This window comes from Excalfactoria chinensis, chromosome 10 (assembly GCF_039878825.1).
Source record: "Excalfactoria chinensis isolate bCotChi1 chromosome 10, bCotChi1.hap2, whole genome shotgun sequence".
NCBI lineage: Eukaryota > Metazoa > Chordata > Aves > Galliformes > Phasianidae > Excalfactoria > Excalfactoria chinensis.
Genome location: NC_092834.1, coordinates 2,905,937 through 2,929,476, shown reverse-complemented (window position 1 = coordinate 2,929,476; position 23,540 = coordinate 2,905,937). Strand labels below are relative to the sequence as shown.

At 39.9% G+C, this 23,540-nt stretch overlaps 3 protein-coding genes across 4 annotated transcripts in view; 1 reads left to right on the top strand and 2 right to left on the bottom strand.

The window, feature by feature from the left end:
- The window catches only part of CERS3 (ceramide synthase 3), a 41,326-nt gene extending 32,523 nt beyond the window's left edge, over window positions 1-8,803 (bottom strand). The window contains exons 1-3 of the mRNA XM_072345402.1: window positions 8,699-8,803; window positions 8,128-8,203; window positions 4,960-5,066 (exon numbers count right to left, since the gene is read on the bottom strand). The gene's annotated coding sequence lies outside the window, so the exon portion shown is untranslated. The remainder of the gene's footprint in view (window positions 1-4,959; window positions 5,067-8,127; window positions 8,204-8,698) is intronic.
- A 66-nt stretch (window positions 8,804-8,869) lies between these two features.
- Window positions 8,870-19,924, bottom strand: LINS1 (lines homolog 1). Its single transcript, XM_072345401.1, has 8 exons — window positions 19,727-19,924; window positions 17,417-17,547; window positions 16,558-17,085; window positions 16,379-16,468; window positions 15,106-15,247; window positions 14,248-14,835; window positions 10,966-11,146; window positions 8,870-9,788 (listed from the first exon to the last, which is right to left on the bottom strand). The coding sequence occupies exons 3-8, from the start codon at window positions 16,939-16,941 to the stop codon at window positions 8,888-8,890; spliced, it is 2,286 nt and encodes a 761-aa protein (XP_072201502.1). The 5' UTR covers window positions 16,942-17,085; window positions 17,417-17,547; window positions 19,727-19,924; the 3' UTR covers window positions 8,870-8,887.
- A 493-nt stretch (window positions 19,925-20,417) lies between these two features.
- ASB7 (ankyrin repeat and SOCS box containing 7) overlaps window positions 20,418-23,540 on the top strand; it is a 29,957-nt gene continuing 26,834 nt past the window's right edge. Inside the window, exons 1-2 of one of the 2 annotated variants that reach the window (XM_072345432.1) lie at window positions 20,418-20,540; window positions 21,095-21,176. The gene's annotated coding sequence lies outside the window, so the exon portion shown is untranslated. Of the gene's footprint in view, window positions 20,541-20,835; window positions 20,964-21,094; window positions 21,177-23,540 lie in introns of those variants that run through there. The other variant, XM_072345433.1, reaches the window with a different exon arrangement.

The window sequence follows — 23,540 nt, the reverse complement described above, 5'->3', positions numbered from 1 at the left end:
TTAGGAACTGCATCCTTTGTAATTAAAGAAAAGCCTACACAGTTGGGAAGTACCAAAGTCAACTTTCCTTTCAGGCTCTTTTCCATGGAGTCTTGATGTTTACAGTTAAAAACAAAACAAAGCAACAACAACAACAAAAAAAAAACACAAAAAAAAAAAACCAAAAAAAAAAAACAAAAACAAAAACCACTTATATTTTTACTGACATGACACAAGAAAACCACAAATTTGGGTTTGACAAAAGCCAAAAACTATGTGGTTAGATTTTGAAAATCCAGGTCAGGAGCTGCTTTGAAGTTTAGTTACTGACTGCTACAGTCTAAAGAATAAATAAAAAGAGACACAGGCAAGTCTTGATTTTATTCTCCATGCAAAAGCTCCTGCTTTGCAAAAACTGAATTTCCAAAACCAGAACCAAGGGAAGGTGATACCCAGGTTTGAAGGAATTGTTAGAAGGACTTCCTGTCTTCACGTACTGAATGTTAGAAAACTCAATAGATTGCCAATACAAACACACGACTGAAATGAAGTGTCATTTCACTCAGTGTCTTTCCTAGGCTACCTACAAAGTACCACTCTGGAGGTGCAACAGGAAAAGGACTAATCAACAAAATGTAAGAACAACCCGCCTATTCCTGCCCTCACCTTGTTAGAACTGTTTAAGCTAGTGCAGTGAGATTTGGAGAGAAAAAGTTATCACAAGCATCATGTATCAAGAAGATAGCAAAGCTGTTCTAAGCTGTTGATCTTAAACATTAAACCAAAGTGGATTAAAAGAGTAAATAAGATCAGAATGTCTGTATTACAGCTTTTATTTTTGTTTTGCTTAAGACTAAGCAATAAATGCTAGAGGCAACACACAAGTTTCAGCCACAGATTTATGTTCTGCCAATACTGGGCAGTGTGCTGCTCAAAGATTCCCCTGCAGCATGAAGGACATCTTACCCACCCAATACATACAAGAAATGGGAGCATAAAATGAAAGAGCTGTTAGAGGTTCTTATGATGAAACACTGAAATACTTCATACACATAACAGAGCTGAATTAAGATCACTATGAGACCCTTAACTTCAAATTTACTCCTTAATACGGACAAGTTTCAACTGTAAACAGTTACAAGTCCCTAGTTATAAGGCAATTAGAATATTTTGCTTCTTTTACTATTCTATCACATTACCTTGTAACTTGGTTTCTGTATTGTAGCAGGCCAAAATAGCACAAACTAAATCTCAATTAAGGTGGCAAGTGAGTTTTATTACACTTCCCTTTGTTCTACAGGGGAAAGAGAATCAGAACTGTTTGAAAGAAATCATTTTCTGGGTGAAAGTTACCATGCTCTGCCTAGTTAAAGACAAAGCATTTCTGAGTGTATGTATTTGCTTTAGTAGAATTAACCAGGTTGGAAAAGACCTTGAAGATCATCAAGTCCAACCGCAGTAGATCTCAGGCAGCTTCGAGGAGCAAAAAAAGTTGTCACGAAGAATAGTTACAGTGTGAACTATGCCTGTGTCTAAGCTTTGAAATCCCTGACACTGACAGAGTTGGATAAAGAGCTACGCAATACTTTAGAGCTTAAGCAAAAAAATACAGTTCTATGAAGAAAGCTCAAGCAGAACTACGTGCTCTTAGATGCTTAGTTCACAGGAAGTTTGAGCAGACCTAGGGGACACCACTTCCTTCAAGAACTCATTAGTAAAACTTGTCAGAACATAAGAGGCACTAAGTATAGCACAGCCACAAAATGCGTGAAGGTAGCAGAACAATAAGAAACTGGAGAGAGGACCTAAGGGTGTAGAAGCAAAGGATGTAAGCTTCTTCACCTGCACAGCAGATGACTCAACATTTCAAATTAGCCCTCGGGAATTAGGGAAAGAGACAGCACTGGTGCAGTTTCACTCCGGAGAGCTGTCTTATTTACAGCTTCCTGAAAGAGGAGCTGTTGGACAGTCAAGGTCTTCATCTATCATGTATGCACAGTGACTCAAACTTGTGCATTCATCTCCTCAACACCCTAAACCAGAACTTAAGTCTGTTGTGCTCCACTGTTTTTAGTTCTCCTCCTGCTGGTTATCCCTTCCTTTGCGGTTTAACCTGCCATACATTCTCCACCCACAAAGCCAACTAGAGGAGGAGTCAGAACATAACTCATATTTCATTACTGCAGCCTCTGTTTGGCATCCTATTCATGTCATAACAAATGCAAGAGAGACCTTCAGTTAATGCATAACAGCAGTCTCTTCATCAACAGTGGTGCTTCAGCTGAAGTTTTGATTCAAGCTAAAAAGCTAGCTAAAAATAGGTAAGCAATACAAAAAGTAAAAGGGAAGAAATATACAGCATTACTCTGAGTTTTGTAGCGTTACTATGAAATAACCCTTTCCAGAAGCTGGTTTTAATGCGTTATTCACAGCACTAGATACCTCAGACCAGCAGCAGGTAAGTCATACATAAAACTCTGCTGAACTGAGTTACTCGCAGAATAGCACTTTGTTTTAGAGGACAAAACTAGAACTAGTTTTTTCAAGCAATCTAAATTCAAAGTTTTCTATGCAAGCATTTTATATCATTAGCTATTATTTCTCCTGCTCGAAAGTTTTCCTAGTTTCCAGTTCAGTATTACCTGTTCTTAGTAGCACTTTGAATAGAATGAAGATGATACAAGATGCAGAAGTACAACTGTAATTCATACTTCAAGTAGAAAAGCAGTTCTCATAGGCTGGAATACTTGCGATAACCTATAAGATCTCCTCACATCTATACCACCCTCTGTCCTGAAACTATTATGAGTTATTTTCAACTGTCATTATAAAGCTGACACGCCAACAGTTTGGATCACATCCTAATGTAGGGAAGCAGGAAGAAAAAAAAGGCTAAAGAAGTTCCTACCTTTATGATGTTGCAGCCAAAGAGAACACACGCACATTAGCCACGAAGAGGCATCGCGCTCCCTACTTCGACAGAAGTAAACACGCCCCATCTGCACAACTCTTTCAAATTCTTCAGAGACCCACCCACCAAAGCTGCACTTCAAGATTTCTGACTGAAGGCAATCCTGATGTCATGAGTAACTACTCAGTGAAACTCGGGAGCGGTAATGCCAGGCGCCTTCCCTTGTGCTTGTTTCAACATAGCAGATGAAGAAATGCTCTAAATCACACGGTATTTTGTTGCACGATGAGAATTTGTCTCAACTTATGTTGCTCTAGACACGCACAGGAGGATGCTGAGCCAGCTGATCGCACAGAAGGGAAATCCCAACGCACCAACAACTTTAGATGCATTATCAGGTTAAGTAAGGGTTTCAAAGTCAGAGGAAAGTTCCCCCTCCTGCTGATCACCTCGGGAATACTGCCAGCCTCAGTCAACAAAAGCAAAGCGTTAGAGTTTCTCAGAATATAAAGTGGAATTTTCAGAAGTCCTGCAGCAGAGGAGAAAAGAAAATCACGCTAACCGAACATGTTTGGTCAGAGATACCATACAAACATATTTAATTACTTAATTCTATGCATGCTATTCTTTGTTTGTTTGGGTGTGAGGGGGGATTGCTTTAATTTAAAAGCTTTTAATTTACTCTTAATTCCATGACTAAGGAATACGGCTGAAAATCATTCCGCAACGGATCACCTCAGATTCAGATAATGATCAACAGCACTCAGAAGCACTGGTATCACTTAGTGTTCTGAGGCATAAGACATCTTAATATTGTTGGAAAAGAAGGAAAAAAGTGTCACTAGGAAGCCAGGAGCACCTACATCTTAAATCTGTAGAGAAGTTCTATCAGCCCTGTCTGCTTGCAGTCTGCAGACAGCTACGCATACAATAGGAACCAACATGTCAAAGCTGGACCCAAGTTCCACCTCTCCTGAGGTACTGCCTCTGAAGGAAGCTAACAGCAGATGGCTACAGAAGAGTGCAGTAGGATATACAAAAAGTAACTGATAATGGAGCACTTTTTCCTCCTGCACCCCACCCCATCCTTTGAGTACATGGAAGCTTTCATCCCTAAGACAGTAACAGAAGATGTGATGCAGCAATACTTGGATCGAGTTCATTTACTTTCCCCCTAAAGAGATTCAGACTGAAATGTTTTGTTAGTTCACAAACCTTAATTTTATTATTTATTTTAAAGGTGTTCAGTATTGCAGCTATTGCAATATCAATAAATAAAAACTGTTTCAGACCTCTCATAAAACTAGGAATGGTATCCAATAAACTGAAGCACTAGAGCAATATTAAACACAAAGGATTATTTCAGAAAGGTAGTATTAAGGCACTGCTGCTCCTTTAAGTTATCTCCATAGTTTCTCACATCTAAATCACTAGCATGAATCAAGCAGAACACTTAGGAACACTTTGCCAATCAGGAAAGCCTACAGCAAGCTGATTCATATTTCCCTTGTCTAATACTGTGCCAGTAATGTAATAGGTAATTGGCACAAACACCTCTTTCTTACACTTCATAATTTCTTCACTTTTGCGCTGCATTGCAAAAAAACCCATTTGTTTGAAGGGAGCAAATTTGAGGCTGCTACAAACAACAGAATAGCAAACTTTTTATATAGTTTCTGAGGAGCCTACTTAGGTAGCATACATTACCTACACTGGATTCTATAACAAGATTAAAATACTGCACGGTAAATAACAACCTAACCATATCCTCTTGATTTAAGTTGCCTACTGCCCTTTCAATTACTGCCCCACTTTCATAGAATTCTTCATTCAGTTCTCTTTAACTTTGATGCCACTGGGATAAAAAAATAAAAATCTTAGTCTGTACTGCTCATAGAGGAAAAAAGTGACTATTCTGTACCTGCAGTGTAATATATCATAGAATCATAGGGTGCCCTGGGTTGAAAAGGACCACAGTGCTCATCCAGTTCCAATCCCCTCCTATGTGCAGGGACGCCAACCATGAGACCAGGCTGCCCAGATCCACATCCAGGTTATAAATACCATACCTTAACGTCAATGCAGGACTGAAGTAAAAATAAATGTATTTGAACAAATGGGCTGAAATCCTCCAAGTGCTGAAATCTTTTAAAATTATTGCTTCAGAACTTGATTCCTGTGAAGAAACAGAATATTTGAGAATCTGTGATTTGAACAACAAGAGGGCAACAACTGAACAGAAAGGAGAAGTCAGTAGTAATACTGGAAAGGTAAAGGCAATGGAGAGGAAAGAAGCAGAACAGTAATACACTGCTGACCCAAACTACCAGCTTAATGGCCAAAAGAGGACCATTAATAATCCTCAACTACATCTTAGGTAAAAGGCTCCAGGAAGCAATACCAGCATTACCTGGGGACCACTTTCTAACTACATTCTTTCTCACACGCAACAACTGAGTGATATAAATACCACAAATGTGCTACATCTCACAAATTCCTGGCTCTATTTCATTTAAATACTGAACATACGGTGTATTGATAAACCTCCAGAGCTGCAGTTAAGAATTCATCCATGCCCAGAAGCACAGAGCTGTATGTATATGATTTAATGAAGCATTCATTCAGTTGTAGTTTGGTCAGCTTTCCTTCCATGTAGACTTCCCAATCTCCCTGTTTGCAAATGATCCTTCACAAGGTTATTTCCCCTTGATTTAACATCCCTTTCTCCACAATTGTCGTAATAACAGAAACTCTCAATTATAATTTTTTTTTTTAAACCAAACTGCGTATCCATAAAACATACATAGTGAAAGTACATTAAAATATACTTGAGGAAAAAAAAATAGGAAAAAAAAGTAACTTCTATTGCTTGCTTTTATAGGAAGCAGTGCATTAAGGCTTAATCTGCTACTCAAAATCTTAATAAAAAGAACTATAGCAAAAACTCGGACCTTTTCCCTTTCAAATGCAGCACCGCTTATGTGCTCCATAGTATTTGCATATGCAAGAGATTTAACAATCAGTTCAATCAGTTTATTAAGGAGAGTGATTTTAATTAATTTCCAACAGTTTAAACAATATGGGATTTAAAAACAATAAATAGATGATGCCTTGCTGATTCCTGGAGCTGGAATTACTGGATAAAAAACTGTATGAAAATAAACCTCAGCAATTTGTAACACTTGCACATAAGACAACACTGCAAAGATTGCTTATTGCTTGATTACTTGAACAGAAGATTCTTAAAGCAATGTCTATCTATTCATACAGAATAAGCACAAAACATGAGCATGTGCTTAGTGAAACCAAAAGGCAGCCCCTTGCATGTTTTAAGTTAGTAAGAACTGCCTCCTCTACAACTGCCTGTAAACTGAAAATTACAGAAAACATTAGCATCACACCAGCAGAAACTTTTAAATGAGGTGAAGAAACAACCCGTTAGAAGGACTGATATTCTGCTTGGGATGACCAAATAGATTCAACTTCAAGGAGGTGATGAACTTAAATAAACTAACAAACCATTTAAGAATTCCGTATTTGCTGCACAGTGAGTCTGTGCCAATTGTTAATGAAAATCAAAGCACATCAGACTTGTTATTTGATGACAGGTCTTATTGGCTTAATCACTACAAGCTGTTTTATAAAGCAGATTTCATCATCTTTTCCACTGTCTTCTTTGCAGCTGTTACTTCCTTCCAAGTCACTGTGGACACTTGGAAGCTCTTCGAAGCTCAACAGAAAATCTTTCCGGTTTCAAATCTTACTTTAAAACACGGAAATTATCATTATTAATAACCAACTGGGTATACAATCAACTTAATGCCTGTAAGAATTAAATACAGTTTTACTGCAATCTAGCACTGCTGCACTCATATATCATGTTCTGAGTCCCATACTTTCTGCTAACACTGGGCTAGATGTCTAAACTTCACATCTGAAAGCTTTTTATATTTGTAATACTAACAAACATGGCAAGGAGTAGCACTTAGAACAGGGAGGCAAATTTTTCTTTTCCTACCTTTCTCTCCCTGTTTGTCTCATTAAGGTATGAGAAATATGATCGTAATTTAGATACTTCCAACTTGCAAAATAGTTCAGTGAAACAATGAGGTCACTTAAGTAAAATAAACTAGTCAGCAAAGCCCAGATTAGAAGTGGGGACTTTCACTGAAACCCAAGTACCTACACTGAAAATTGTGAACTTGAGAAATCCTTACTCAACTGTTGCCAAAGGCACTTCCCTTGTCTGAACTGAAAAGTTCCCCAGTTGTCTAGAGCTGCATCTTCGAACATGCCCAGAGGCTTCTAGTCCTGACAGAAACGAGCAACTCAGCACCTAGAGAATAACTGCATTCAAACCCTAAACAGAAACTTGGCATTCCTCTACTCAGACAACTCAGACTTTCGTTTTTTAACTCAACAAACACAAAGTTAATATTTTTTCCCCCCAATCATTGACATTCGTACCTACTCTCCTGTGCATACAACCAAAGCACAATGTAAGCACAGAATATGTTGTGTAATAGACCTGAATAACTTTATATTGCCTATACAACTTCTATTTTGAGATGACACAGCAGTCATCTCAAAGACAATTAAAGTTCAAGTATTCCTGTCTGAAAGAATTCATACCATTCAATGTCCCTGGAGAGCACCGTGATTTCCATCTAAATATCCTAAGAACTTCATCTAGTCTCCTCCCGCTCCCAACACACAGTTAATTCACTGTCTGAGAGCTCAAGACTAATCTACAAGATGACCATAGCAATTTGGTGGCCAGAGTTGCCCATTTCACAAATGGCTTGTTTTATTAAATCTATTCTATTTTCCACTAAACAGTTACTGCAAAGGGAAAGAGACAACTTACCTGGTGCTCAAATAGAACAGAGCACTTCCCTTCCAGAGAAAATACCAAGAGGAAAAGTGCTTCTTTCAGAGGCGATGAGGTGTGGGATTCCACAGTACTCACTGTCATTGGTATTTTCCCATTGCCTAACCCTCGTGAGATCATTACAAGCTGCACGCGAAGTTAAACAACATGAGGAGGCTTCCTGTTTGGATGCTGTTCTGAACTAACTTTCCCCAGCAGAGTCTTAGACACTTACTTTTCAGGTTATTCAAACTAGATATAATAAGAAATGCAACTATTTAAGATTACATTCAACATCCACCTCACTGCAGATGTTTAAATTTATAATCCTCTACTTAGTATATATAGATATATATTTGATACTTACACGTGTAAAGGAAGTAAGAATTTATGTCTGAATTTCATTTCTCTTGATTTTAAATATAATGTTCCAACAACAAGTTCTGTAAATAGGTAAAATATACATTAGTACCATGCATAACTTTCCTTTATAATTAAAGGAACACAGCATGAAATATTAAGAAAAACTAAATTCAATTTTCAGTGAGGTGATAACACCACTAATTAGATCAAATAGTACCTCATAATCACCAGGTAAGCACTTCAACCAAGGAAAACAGATAGCATGGATTAACGGGATATTGGTAGCACCCCTACATGTCTACTTGGAGCAGAGCACAGATTCAATACACACAGTATGAACATTAAAACTATCCCCAACTATAGTACTTTATTTCACTCAACCTCTTCACTGCTTATAGTCCATAAATTACCATCGGTCTGGCAATCACTACTAAATCACTACATTAGAATGATGTTAAGTATAACTGACAAGACTTTAAATACTGTATGTTGTTGATATTCTTTCCGACAAGTTATTTATTAGCAATTTTTGCATTACTAGCAATTACTACTGACAGAGTACATGACATACATACCACTAATAAGCCTGAGACCCTGAGGTAACAGATCATGTCACTGAGCACAACTGCAGACTTCTTACAGTGTCAACCAAAACCATGTTTATCCGATTTCAGTTTTAATACACTGACAGGTGCAGAAGGCCATGAGCCTCAGAAGTCATTCATCTCTAGTGCAGTTAGAAATGACTAGAATACTTCTTTGATTTATTGTGAATTCATGTTCTTACTAATCTTCTCAATGTGATTCAGTAGTCTCAACAGTGCAGATGGATTATAAGGGAAAAGATTTCTTCTCTGCAACCTGGAAATTGCTTTTTGCAGTTCTTCCAAACACTTTGTTGATTTATAAAGCATTGTTCTTAGGGGAATGATGTTATCTGAAGACACTACGCATGCCAAACTGGATGAGGTATTAGATCCCTTTTGTTTCAGAGGCAACGCTTCAGACTTGAGTGTCTTCTGTTTATCATCTGTGTAGCTGCAAACAGTTTCCCTTATCATTGTCTCACGCTCCTTATGTAAAGGCATCTGCTTTATGTTTACCAAGCACTCTTTTCCAACTGATTCTAGTTCAGAATCTTCTGAGCTGTCATAATTAACAAGGCTTTGAAGAGAACCCAGCAGAGATGTATTATCATTGCATAGCAATGAGTTAGACTGGTTAGACTCTGCAACCTCATTATCATCTTGCTCTGTTGTAAACACTAAGTACTTTTGAGAAGAAGCCAAAGGTATCAAAGTCTGTGGTTCAGGTTCACAACAAGCATTTTGCAAGCTCACACCGACCACGCAGCTTTGCTTTTCTTGATGTGCAGGCTTGATAGAAGAAATTGGTTGAGAAGTACCATGCTGGCTATCAAAATGGTTACAGATATTTACAAACTGATGCCAGTCTTCTCTAAGAAGTTTTAAGTACCTTACCAAGTACTCCAGAAAGCAAGTTTCTGATGAAATCAAAAAATCTAGGAGTACTGTGGAATCAAAGGCAATTTTTTCTAGAAAAAATAAAAGTATGCAGTGGGGATTATAGCCACTTGCATGTGTATGGAGCTTCCAGTTCTCCTCCTCTTCCCAGCTTAAATTGTCTGCAGCATCACACCGTAACCTGAAAAGTAGGTTGTGAAATGGATTAAATTCAGTGGAAGCTTACAATTAAGAACAGACATTTCCAGCAAATTTTATTCTTGACCTTTTTTGATGTTCTGTAACAGATAATAAATGCACGCTTGCTAGACCCTACATGTTTCACAGTGAAAGATTTCCAGGAAAATATTTTAAATAAATAAAATTCTGGCCAAAAAAATTAGCAAAGAAAAAAAGCACCTACTAGATTCCCAGTAAAATAACTTGCTTTGTTTGATGAGCTTTCTATGCAAAATGGGTTTGAAATCTGTTTTACAATATACAGTATTTTGAAATCCAATATCCCAGAATCAGAATGCCAAGAACTAAACATCAGGAAAAAAAAAAAAATGTAGTTTTCATATTAGAGAATGAACTCAGGCAGGGGGTAGATCAGACAGCTTGGGAAGCCAAAGCACTTAAAGCAGGTTTTCTTAAACCACATGTCCTTAATTCTAGAAGAAACAATACTTAGTATGTTAACAGCTCTCTATAATACTTCTCTATTACTTTTATAAACTTGAATGTCCACCACATAGGAAAAAGGTAACCTTACATATAAGTGCCTAAAAATCATTTTGTGTATCTAAGATACTTCTTGCAAGGTGTTCACACTTGAAGCTGGAAAAAATATTTTCTAAGTTCTTATAATATCTTGTATGTTAACAAACAATGAAGAAGTGAACATCCAGGGCAAATTCACAAAAAAAACATTTCTGATGGTAGTAGTGACAGTATTTACCAAATAACTAGAATTTACAGGGGTCCAAATGTGAGAGCACTGCTTTACCAGAGGTCCCTAAATTCTTGAAACTTGATTACAAGATTGTGTTCTTCACGTGTTGAAAGAGAACAGCCTTGCCTTTTATCTGTAGTTAACCACTATTTAGATTAAGAAGTCAATTATTCTCAATTACAGGATATGCTGTGGTATTTAATAGGAATTTGTTGCATGAGTCCTTCATTTCAATGCAAAAAACACTAAACCAAATTATCAGAAAAGTTAACAGCTCTTACAACATCCATTACCACATAATCCAGAGCTTATTACTAAAAAACATTCATCCTTCATATGAAAGTAATCAATGGAAGTGTTATGTATGTCACATAATCCCATTAAATTATTATTCATAGTTCTGTCAAATAAAACACATACCAACCTATCCATTTTTAAATAAATGAGTAATAAAGCTTTTGCAGCTTCCCACATGTCATCATCTTGCTCTATAAAAACCAAGGAGAGCCATTCGCAATGATGTGCAACTGGGTGAGTGTGCAGGGAATCACTTCTGTTATTCCTCCAGAACGTCAGCAGATGGGACATGGAACTCTGAAAGCCTTCTGGAAACAGGAAATAAAAGGGAAAGGGAAAAAAAAAGTAACAACATCTTTTTGTTACTAAGCAATATTGACATTTTTAAAAATTAACAATGCAAAACACTGCACATATTAATTAATCATTCCTAAGCTCAACTGATTTAACACAGCATCAAATTTTATAGATACTTCTGCCTCCTTGGTACTAAAGAAATCGAAAAAGAAAATCAGAAAGCCACAAGCAGTTATCTAACCGTAAATTCTTTTTATCTATAAAAACACCAACGTTTAGATGTCAACATTATCAACTAAGTTAACCAGTGGAAAATTGATTTACTTATTATATACTAGGCTCCTCCTCTTTTCCCTCCTTCTCCCCACAAATTAAACCTAAGAACACAGTTACCTGATATGTCTATCAGTGTCCTTCTAGGGGACCCAGAAACTCTTATGCCTAAATTTGCAGATGTGAATGTATCACAAAACCTATAGAAATGCTGCTATACCTGTACAGCTGTGGTTAGTATTTTTTCTTTGGCTCCCCATTTAGGTAGCTCTATTGGTATACAGCAAGCTAAAGAAAGGTGAATTATAATCAGGTCAATGCCACAGATGTAATGATGTAAATCGAGTATTTACATTCCATAATGCAATTCTGATGTTTTAGCAGTGCTGAAACTAAAAATCCCAGTGTGAAAAATACCACTGTACAAAAATCCGCTGCACTGATTCACAGCTAATGGGACCAAACTGCCATCTCCACAACAGAGTAAGAAGCTTGCATGATAGCCTTAAACCAAACAGTTCTTTACAAAATATACTCATCATGGATGATTCAAGTTTTCAAGTGCATATAGGCCTGAATAAAGGTACATTCATGAGATGGCACTTCCAGCAAGGATTTTGCACTACTTGCACTAACTCTCTAAACTAATGCCAACAGTGCTTTACCTGAAAATCCTCATCTCCCCCTCCTTCTGAACACAACTCCTCAGTGGGAAAATCACCTCAAAATTTATGCCAGTTTAGTATAGTAGCTTACCCATAAAAATAACTATTCTTATGACTGAAACAGACTCTTTTCCTTTAAGTTGAATTTACATAAGTTCAATTTAAAGTTCCTTTAAATTGAATATTTTGAAAATCAAAAAGAAAAAAAAACCTGACGCATCTTTACACCAAAGGCATTCAGTGGGAATTTTACACTGCTTTTAGTACACCATAGCTGGAAGGGCACGGTTGCATCATTTATATAAACAGCAATTACTGCTTTTGAAAGATTTCCTGCAGCATGGGATCAATTTTACTAACAAAGCCATCATTATGTGGTTTGCCTTATTATTTGACCTTAAGAGTTGCTTCTCCTCTCAGGAGAAAAAAAAAAAAAAAAAAAAAAGAACAGCTAATTATCTTCGTTATTAATAGTTACTATTCAGAATGAAATTCTCCCCTATAAATCAAAGCTATCTGAAAATTACTCCCAAAATTGGAGTGAATTAAAGTTAAGCCACCGTAATTCGTATTAGTGAAAAAGATAAGATCAATGAGCTTCCCAGAAGGGAAGTTAGTCCATTAAAGCATTTTGGAGCTCGTTTTAACCACTTCATTTAATAACACTCCAATAGAAGCACCACTCCTTTCAACTCGAAATTCCTCATGACACCTGTGGTGTTTGAATTTAATTAAACAACTCATTTTTGTAGCATTTTTGTAGCACTCATTTTTGTAGATTTATTTTGAGACAATTTTTCACAGAGACATCTAAAATAGGTATAGCCTACTTTTATTCTATTAATTCATTCTTAGACAATCTCAGAGCTTCTACAGGAAATGGATTTTAAGTAAAAACCTTCCCTGCAAACACTTAAAAATCCTAACAGTGCTACTGGCATCACAAATGACATCTTCCACAATACTGAAAAAGTGTCAGTAGTTCTCTTGTAAAATTCTCCAGCTGTCCTGTACAGATGAATTAAAAATGGACTTTGCTCCAGAATGTAGACATATAAAAGCTAAAATAACATTTACATCTAGAACTCTTCGAGTGTCTCAGTACACCATAAAAGTGCAGTAAAAATACATCCCCATATGAAAAAATGAAGTAATTGTCACATTTTGTCACGTCAACATTCAACTGAGTGAAGGAACATATCCATTCTTGGTTGCATTTGACTAGAAACACTATTTCAGAAGAATTTTTCCTTTTTCACCATGTCCTGTAATCCAGGGCAACATTCTGCTTTGATCATACAATTTTCACATCCAAGTTCACATGGTTTAGTATCAGAAGACACTCGTGTCTCTGAGAGGTAAACAGGATACCAGTGAGAAACAGCATGGCATCCTCTCCTGTCAAGAATGTGAACTGCACCACATTCCTCTGCCACCCCACTGTCTGCCTTGTGGCAATGACCAAACACCGGAGACCGATTTGCTCTTCTGCTAATCGAATTCACCTCTTCAGTGGATGAAACATACTCAAGCTGAGCAAGAATGAGAAGAATGCCTAGCACCTACTAATTTCAAAGGGCTATATTTCTAAGTTAGAGTGAAGAAAACCACCACTACACTCTGTCAGCTCCCATAATTTCCCCGTCTCTTACTTTACAGCCTCATTATAATATTTACCTCTTCCCCACCATTTTTTCTGTCCCATAGTATTATTTGTCTGGCAGAAATGCCAGTACCTTCAACCATGTTAAGTAGTACTTGAAAGGTCTACCTCCACATTACAAACCAGAAAACTATTACCTGTCCTTTCTTTTCATTCTCCACCCAAATGGAATAGAAGTTTGTGCTATGAACTCTCTTTTTTTTCCAGCTGGAGAAAAGCCCGGTGTTCTCAAGCTGGCTGAACTACTTCAACAATTAAAATATATTCTTAATATTAAAGGTTTTCTATCTCAAGTGCAGCTGTCACAAGCCCTCCTTATTCCAAGGCTAAGATCAGGAAAAACATACAGAAAAAGCTAATTTAGGCAGAGCACAGTGATGGCAATAACAAGCTTTCTGGGTGGGGCTTTTTATTCCACCTTCCTACAACCACAAATTCAGTGGTTCCAATCTTAATGAGCCGTGACTACAAATTTAAAAGCTTTACAATAAAAACAAAAAGAAAATGTTACCTTTGATTTCAGCCTCTGTATCGGCGTTCTGACACTTGAACTCCAGTGTTTTGAGCACAGCCAGACTCAGGGCTCTGAGAACAGTTTGGTCAGAACCACCTTGAGTATTATCTCCAGAAAGAGCTTCGCTGCTTCCAAAGTACGAGGCCTTTTCACCAAGTGGGATTGCATTAAGCCAAGTCAAATTCACAACTTGCAGGACAGCATTACTTAGTGCAAGCATATCCTCTTTTAAATATGGGTTTTGTAAGAACTGAGACCCACTTACAGCATCTTCTTGAGGCTTATAAAGGACATATTTTTTAAGAAGCATGATGAACTTCTTCTTGATGAAATAGTGAGTTGATGAGTTAATGAGGTTCAGGACATAAGACACTTTTAAAAACAAAACTCTCTGACATCTAAGTGGTACCTCTAATTGAGTTCTAGAAGCCAGGAGTGCTTCAAGCAGGTCTGTGAAACTGACCAGGTTGTTTGCAGCTTCAGAATAAGGTGAACTATAGAGCTGACTATCAAAATGATATTGCAGAATAGAATTGTAAAATCCTTCAAGCGCAGCATCAAGAGGAGCCAACAACTTCAAAATACCTACAACAACAAGAAGGTTACAGAGTTGGAGTTCCAGTATGCCACAATCAGCTAAATCACCAGATTAGCAGAAAACTGGTGATTGCGACTATTTCCAGTTTTAGAGCACATCAAACACACGCTTTCAATTGCACTTTAACTCTCCCTACAACAATGAAGAAAGTAAGTGTTGTGCAGACAAGCCACTCTAAAGATTACCAGTAACATCCCTCCCCCTAGCGGACACCAACATACTGACACTACCATAAAACAACTCGATTACTACAGTACCTGGTTTGGGTAACATTTTATCTTTCACTACATCCTTGATAATGGCTGTAAGAGTCCACAGACATTCTGCTACTTGGGTATGTACAGGGAACTCCAGAAGACTTCTTAAAGTGAAGGTGATCCAGGTGACATTCACTGCATTCTAATTAAATAAGTTCAAAAAATAAAAATAGTTACAGCCACTAAATAAATTAAACAGCAATACAATGATAATTAGTTTGAGATTCATAACCAGCCATATTTTGATGACACTGACAAACCTAAAGGATTTAAAAATCAAAGGTAGATACAATACATCCATCTAGTGTTTTTTAAGCATGTAGACCTATACTTACACACCTGAAGTCATACATGCATGCAATAAGAAGTGCTGTGTTTTCCAGAAAGGGAAGTGAAACCTGTTAATGCTACGCAATCCACCCCAAAACAGGTAACACTGTAGACAGATCTGTAGCAACCAGACAGAGCAATATGATGGGAAAAAGAATTCCACCTGAGGTACAATAACAGAAAGGTCACCATGACAGAAAGATGTCACAAAAAAGAAACACTTTTATGATTTAAGATTACTTACCTGAACCAGAAGATTCCAGGTTTGCAGGGAAAGACTCCACCAGGAAGGAATTTCCAGAAAGAAAACCTTCCCCAAAGTCCCCAAAGTCAGCCTGCTCAATTGCCTTCACCTGTGTTCCCAGATGGAGCCTGGCTGCAACTCTCTTAGACCCCATTTAAGTGCTGACTGCATGTGGGGAAGGATCTCTTTCTGGAGGTTCCTTTCTGGTGAAGCTTTTCCCTACAGACCTAGAATTTTTTGGTGCAGGTAAGCAATTTTATTCTCTTCCTTTATAGTATCTTTCTGTTGTACTGGTTCTTCTGTCATTACACCTTTGTTGTAATGCCTTTGCTATTGTACTAATCTGTTCAATTACTAGAACAACCTTCCTACTGTTCCTGATACTAAACGCACTTTGAAAACTGGCATTTTGAGGAGGCTGGTGGTCTATATGGTAAGCATTACTAGAACGCAGCTTTAGTTTTCTGAAGGAGTAGCAGAGACATGTAGGCAACAGGTGTAGGAAAGGAACAGTATTGGTATTTCTCTGTAAGCTTAATTATGAAAGGATGTAATCTTAGATGATGGAGTCATCAGGTAGTGCCACTTTTGTGCCATGTATGGGCTATAAGAAGTTGGCTATAAAGTCAATTGGAAAAACTGGTAGGTACATATTTGCTAAGTCACTCTTCAAGCTGTGAGAATTTGTGAGATACTTACTTCTTCTTTTAGCTGGAAATATACAAGAGATGCTAAACTTCTTGAAGCTATGTGAGATAACAGTTGATCGTGACTACTGAGAAGACAAACCTGCAAATACATAAAAAGAAACAGTACCTAAGTAGTATCCTTTCCGTATCTCTCTTGCAAAAATCTTTCCAAAGGTTACAGAACCTTACCAATTTTGAGTCAGCTTTTGCTTCCTTCAGAAGAAGGAGAAGGACTTCACAGTACTTCTGTCTTGTACTGAACTCAGTTTCCTGGGACTCCACTTTAGCAACCAGCATTTTGATCAAAGTTAATTGAAGCAGTATCACTTCTCGTGGACAAAATGAGAAGTTCATGGTTGCTAAATTATGTGATACATCATCTGTTGTAGGGGCAACAGTGCTTTGGTGACTCCTAATACTGCCATCAGTAGATGGCAGATCACACAATTCATCTTTTTCCCGTGACTGCCCAACACATAGATTAAGAGAAGAGGTGTAATAGTAGCTTTCCTTTGGTAATGGAGTGCCTGCCAGTACATCCTTATACATCTGCTGTAGCAGTGATATATTCATTGTGAGAACATTCAATCATTCAATATATCACAGAACGCTGCAGGTCTTCACCAATTATTTCTGATCACTGCAAATCAGCTTTGAAGTTATTTTTATCCAGTAAGAGGAAGAGACAAGCTAATAGGCACTCCTCTTCTAAGTTACCTAGGAAAAAAAGATTATATTATTACTGAACTTAATAGATAACCATAAAGATATGAAAGAACACCACATACCTTTAGACTTTTACTACCATTATTAAACTTAAAAATGCAATTATTCTGTAGTTAAACAAGAATGATAAACTTACAGTTGCAAGAAACTGTCCCAGTGCATTGTTCATAAAGTATAAGAGTTATAAAGTAGTGAAGAAATTCACTGTTCCAATACAATACTACTGAAAACACTGATTTGCAGGAATTAACAAAAATAAAGATGACCATTTCCAGGGTCTGCTTCTGAAAGATAGAAGAACTACAATCAAAGTTTTCTCTACCTTTATACTGTTAAATCTTCATTTCCTTTGGGAGGGATTGCTTTATGAACAAGCGTGATGTTTCAAGTGGGAATTTTCATCTGAACTGGCGGTGTTTATTTCTCTACTCAGGGTGAATAGGAAATCTCATTCTAGTTAAAACAAACAAATAAAAAAGGTAAGTCTTATATTTTGTTGTACATAGACTGAAGGTGAATAGTGTGAATATGCAGGAGAGAACCTAATTTAGCAAGGAGAACCAAGGAATTCATTTACCTCTGGACATGCAAACCTATTACTCTGAGCATGTAATCTTGTAATCCAAACGTTTTTCCATATAATACAAAGGGTTAACTATGCCTTTAAGCTTGGTCTCAAGGGTCCAATGGCTGGAAAGTTCAAAATAAAAATTTACTTGAGGTGTAAAAGACCCTTAAAAGCATTTAAATATTCAGAAAAAGATTGGAAAGAAAAGCTTTATCACAAAACCAATGGAATGTTTCTTTCAATTGCTGGATCATTCAGTGTAGCTTTACAAGAAAACCTATTAATAATTCCAACCTTTTCTTAAAGTGTGAGCAGCTAAGCACCCCAGAATTTCTAGTCATTATGCAAATAGATAAACGGGTGTCAGATCTCTCCAGAGAACAGATTTACTCATGATCACAAGGGTTTCTTTTTCATCAGTGGTACTACACTATACAGCTTTAACATATTATCTAACCAATACCCTTTTATTAAAAGAAACTCATTACCTTTTATCTACTGTGAATTTAGGAGTGGGATTTATTTTCTTTATGGGAATTTTCTTGTATGCTTTTGGGATCTCCCTCTCTTTAAATCTGGCATAGCCAAGGTATGTCTCTAGCTGGCTGTTGGTTAAACATTAAGTTTCCCATCTCTTAACAAGGGAAGAAAACAGTTCAGTCTCTTAATAAAGACTAGCTATTCCATTTCTGTTTCTAATCATAATTCCAGTTATCATCACACCAAAGACATTTAAAATTATTGCTTTCTAGGAGAATACTAACAAACTTTGAGGCTACCAGGGTTTACCAAGCTTATAATCTCACATTTTTAAAACTATCAAGCATTGAGAATTATACTTTCATTTTTATAATGTGTTTTGTACTTATAAATGAAGTATGCATTGACAGAACGGCCTCCCAAAGCCATGGAGTAATGGGGGTAGACCAAGAACTGCTACCCAGGCTGCTGCCTATTGCCACAACTGAGTGGTATTTCCCTCGATGTAGATTAAAGAGAACCTAAAATTAGAGAATAAGCACTTCCCTCTAGGGAATAATCTACAGTTCCCTCTGCTGGGGTATTTTGGACAGTAATGACTGATCTGGCAACTTCAAAATGTACCTCACCTGATCCATAGCAGACCTAAGAACCCTTTCCCACATTCCACGTGTTAGAGATTAGATCTGATACTTAAAATTCCCTCTTCATCTGAAGAATCTATTTGTGATTCTACTTGAGGTGGAAGTTGATGGCCTGAAACCTCATAAAATTTCTTCACAAATCATTTGGAATATTTTATGTAGCTACTGTTTCCATCTATGAGTTTTATTTCTTCCTACATGAACATCTAATAACGTAAAATTATCTCAACGCGTTTGCTCCTATGTTCAAAACCAACCTGAGCTGTCATGCACAAATTCATACAACACAGCAGGGCTGTAAGAGCACGAGAGGTTTCGATCTCCTCCAGGACACGTTATGAAATGTCGACCTTCACCACGTGCTATTGGTTGTGCTTTCCCTGATCCCACCATCACGCATTTGTATTATAGCATTGATTTGAGGAGCACTTTGCAAAGAGGACAGGTAAGGCACGCCTTGCTCACACAGAACAGCATGTCATGAGGGGGAGTCATTAAAAGAGATACGTGAGGGGCTTATTGTGAAGAGGTTTAACTTCAGAGAGGGGGAAGATGTCAGACAGACTCGGTTGGGCTCAGCCATAGTAAGAAGGCACAGTAGAAAGCTCAAAGAGGAAAGAAAAGTGCCTGCATCTGCACAAATGAAATGCCAACCCCAGCTCCTGCTTGTGTTATTTGTAACAACATCGAAAAGCCAATTAAGATAAGGCCCCACGTGTCAGACTCCTGCATAAGCAATAGGAAACAGTTCTGAAGCCCTTGTATTGAGATGAATCAAAGAGAGCAACTGTACAGAATGATAAAAAAAACCAAGCAAACACATTTTCCTGTATATTATTTTCGCCATCATTTGAATTAGGCCTTAAAAGACATAAAGTCACGTGGAATTGCAAACACGGAAATGAGAGATTGAAACGCGATGAGAAGAGAAATAACGGACCTGAAACGGCATCTGAGCCCGTCAGCTTTAAGGGCCTCAAACCCCAGCTGTGTACCTGCAGTGACTGCGTAGGCTCACCTCTCGTTAAACCAGCTCCTGCCCCCTCTAACACAACGTCATTTCCCTTCAGAGGCCGTAAATAACCGCTTCAGCTCTCGGTCTAACCCAATGCTTCTGCTCTTCTGCAGCACCTTCGGCCCGTACCCACCCACAGCAGCCCCGAGCGCAGCCCCCCTCAGAGCTCCCTCAGCGCCCCTCCAGCGCTTCCCGCCCTCCCCCTGAGCCCCCCAAGCCCCGCCCCTTCGCGTCCCCCCCCCCCCCCCCCCTTGGAAGCCCGCGGCCCGCTTAGTCACCCCGCGCCGTCCCGCCCCGTTGCTAGGCGACTGTTGCTAGGCGACCGCCGCGACTCACCCGCCCCCGGGAGACAGGGCGCGGGAAGGCCCAATTCTCCTCCGTTCGATCTCCGGATCCGCCGCAAGCTCCCCCCGCCGCTGTCGCAAAGCCCTCCCGCTTCACTTTACGGCAAAGGTGGAGCCACGAGCTGCGGGCGGAGCTGCCGTCAGCCTACTGACCAATCGGAAGCTCCGGCGGCGAGAGGCTGGGGGCGGGCCCAGCGCGGAGGCCTTTGATTGGCTGCGGAGGAGGTCAGTCCCTGCCCGCTGACCCCGCAGCGAGCCGCGGGGGGCGGCTGGGTGCAAAGTGTCCCCGCACGGCGCGGCCCCTTCCCGCGGCCGGCCCGGCCCGGCCCCGCCGCCGGCAGTCAGCGCAGCGCAGCGCGGGGGGCGGCCGCAGCGCGGAGCCCGCCGGCGCGCAGGTAACGGCCGCGGTACTCCCCGGCCGCCCCCCGCTTTCCTCCCGGTGCCGCGACCCCGTGGCCTCCGCTGCCTTCCCCTCAGTCCCTTCGCTCCACGGAGCTGCCCTCTCGCCGCCTGTCCCTATGGAGCCGGCCGGCCCCGCCCCGCCTGCCCGCCCCCGGGGCTGCCCCGGGCCGCTCTATGCACTCCTGGGGCGGTGAGGCTGAGGGGAACGCCGGTGACCCCACGGCGGAGCGCGGCCCTCAGCCCGCAGTGGTGCCTCTCGAGGTCGGAGCGGCGGAGCGGGGACGGCCCCGGATTTCCCACAGCTCTGCTCGGCGGGGACTTCCTGTCCCTTCCTCGGCGCTCACCTCAGCCCCGGGGCTGCGCTGACAGGGCGGACGGGCTCGGCCTCAGAGCTTCGTACTGAGCCCCTCTCTGAGGTGAACTATCCCTTCCTGGTTGTCCGTGAGGGCTTTTCCTGCTTCGGGCTGCTGTTCCTTTAGTATTGGCTGTTCTGCTGTTACCTTCTGTTGGATCATGGCTCACTTCTACTTTTGTGTATTTTTTTCAGGTTTAAGCTGCCTTAAAATCGGGACTTCAAAGAATGGAATGAGACAGAAGAGAGAAAGCAACACCCACAAGAGCCCAACAAGGTGATAACCTACATAGAATTATCCCTGCTGCATGGTTTGCCTGGGTCTGTGGTCCTCAGTGTGTTGGATTCCATGGGCATTGTTGGGTCTCTTTGTTCTCTCAGAACCTGCGTGCTTCTGAGCATTGGTTTTGGAAGCTCTGAAGCCCACTTGGAGGGCCCTTTCCTCCTTGTTACGGTTTGTCATCTGAATCTGATCTGTAAACGTGATTCTGATCACAGATTACTCCTTAACGTGTGTTGGTGTCTCTTCAGCTCAGGTATGTCATAGAATCATAACAGGGTTGGATTGGAAAGGACCTTGAAGATTGTGTAGCCCCACACCCTGCTGTGGGTTGGTCGCCCCCCTCCATCTTGTGCTGCCCAGGGCCCCATCCACCCTGGCCTTGGACACCTCTATGGGATGGGGAGTGTCATTTAACATGACCTCACTCAGGGCAATGGTGAGGGTCCCTTCAGCCTTTCCTCCCACTGACATGACTTGTTCCTGCTCTGGTTCTGCAGTTGGTGCTGCAGTGGGTCACAGTGATTAGGTTTTGTTGGTTTTAGTCGCACCAAACTTCTGTGTGGGTCAGGGTTTTTGTATTATAACCGAGCTGCAAAAATTCCAGTGGATTTAATTGGATGGTGTTTGTTTACAAGTACTTTGTGGGTTGAGATGACAGAAGAAGATAATGCTGTTGGATGCTTAAGGGAGAAAAATGAAAGGAGTCATCAGAAACTGAGTCCTGCTGTGAGAGGAGGATGGTGTGGTTTCAGAGCAAGAGCAGCTCGTAGGGAGAATTCCTGTTATATGTTGCTGGGAGGTAAAGAGATGAGCTTTGGAAGGAAAGAGAATGGGGGGTGGTTAATGTCAGTCAGCGTTATTCTGCATCCCACTGTTATATGTGTATAATGGCACTCATGCCTGTTCTAATGCGAAGTCTGCGCTGATTCTATTGTAATCCATTTCAAATGTAGATGAGTTTGTGTTATGTGGCAAACGTATCCTCAATATGGGTCCTACTGGTCTTTGTCTTGTTTTCAGAGATATCACTGACTGCACCAGAATGGTTTTTGTTGTCAGAAATGAATCGCTTCTAGTGTTAGTTGCAGTGGAAAAAGCAGTACCTGTTGCTGTGGTCAAGGGTGGACCTTTATTCTGATGTATCTTCAGCATATGGTGGAAATGTTGTTTTCACTGTTGTGCTGTAAAGATGAAGTGGAAAATTCCCCTGTAACACAAGGGACAAGAAATTCTGAGGTATATACTTTAAAAGCAGAGTGAAGAAATAGTCTGTGCTGTTTTGATAGCATACCACAGAAATGATGCTGGAACACGTAGACAGGCCCACTGTGATTGCAGGAGTGACTTCTGTGCTGTTAGATAAGACAAGTGCGTTAATGCTGACTTTTCAGTGCAACCATGGTGCACCTGTATCATACAATGTTGGTTTGTTGTAACAACCTCGTTGTAACCCCTCAGTCACATCTGACATCAGAGCTTGCATCAATGTAGCTACTCAAAGAGCACAACATCTTGGTGCTCCTAAGCCATGAGGTCTTTTGAGAAATGTGTTTGTGAGTTGCTAGGCTCCTTCCTGATGTGAGATGCCAATGCAACAAAGTTTGATCCAGATGCAGAGGCTGGAACTGGGTTCACAGGCACTGGGGCATGAGCTTCTGCCAGCAATGTGCATGTGATCAAGACAAGAAACAGAGACAAATGATGTGCTGTAGCCTTCCTTTCGGGAAGGAACGCAGCACGTTGCAAGTAGAGCTACCCCCTTAGATTGTTGCATATCCAGTGCTTTTCTTATTTTTAGCTTCAGGTTACATACTCACTGTTTTTGTTTTTCCTAATTGTGAATTCTAAACCCTTAGAGGAAATGTGTGGAGTGAGAGGCTGTTTTCTGTTCCAGCATTTGCTTGTAGCATGGCATTATTGTAGTGAAACACCATTGCTTTATCTGCTGAAGTCATCCAATTAGTTCTGTCCAGTTTGGTTCTTCTAGGCCTTATTAAAAAAAATACAGAGCAAATACACATTTTGCAGAGACTGTTAAATAAAATGAGCTCCATAAGCAGCGCTCTTTTTGCTCATCAGTTGTATCATGAGTAGTAGGACTGAAACAATTGCTGTAGTGAGGCTTAAACTAGTTTGTGGGTTTTTTTCCTGCTTCTGTCATTCAGTGGAAAGTTGGTGTTTGGATACTTTAGTAATAGCAAGTAATATTAAAATGGGTAAATGTTACACCTTAACACTTGCTCTGAATTACTGCTTACTTGTAAGGCTAAGTTTTTACTATATTTGTACTGTTTGAAGCTTGCTAACGGTAAGTCAGCAATGGGGCTGCCTTTTATGCTTGATCTCAAAGTGTGCTGC

What these genes read in the sequence shown, in the direction of transcription:
- LINS1 (XM_072345401.1), bottom strand. Translation starts at nt 16,941, where the DNA reads ATGAATATATCACTGCTACAGCAGATGTATAAGGATGTACTGGCAGGC. An exon ending in TAAAATGTTACCCAAACCAG is followed by an intron (nt 14,836 to 15,105) that starts GTACTGTAGTAA and finishes TTGTTGTTGTAG; the next exon opens with GTATTTTGAAGTTGTTGGCT. An exon ending in TACAGAGGCTGAAATCAAAG is followed by an intron (nt 11,147 to 14,247) that starts GTAACATTTTCT and finishes TCCTGTTTCCAG; the next exon opens with AAGGCTTTCAGAGTTCCATG.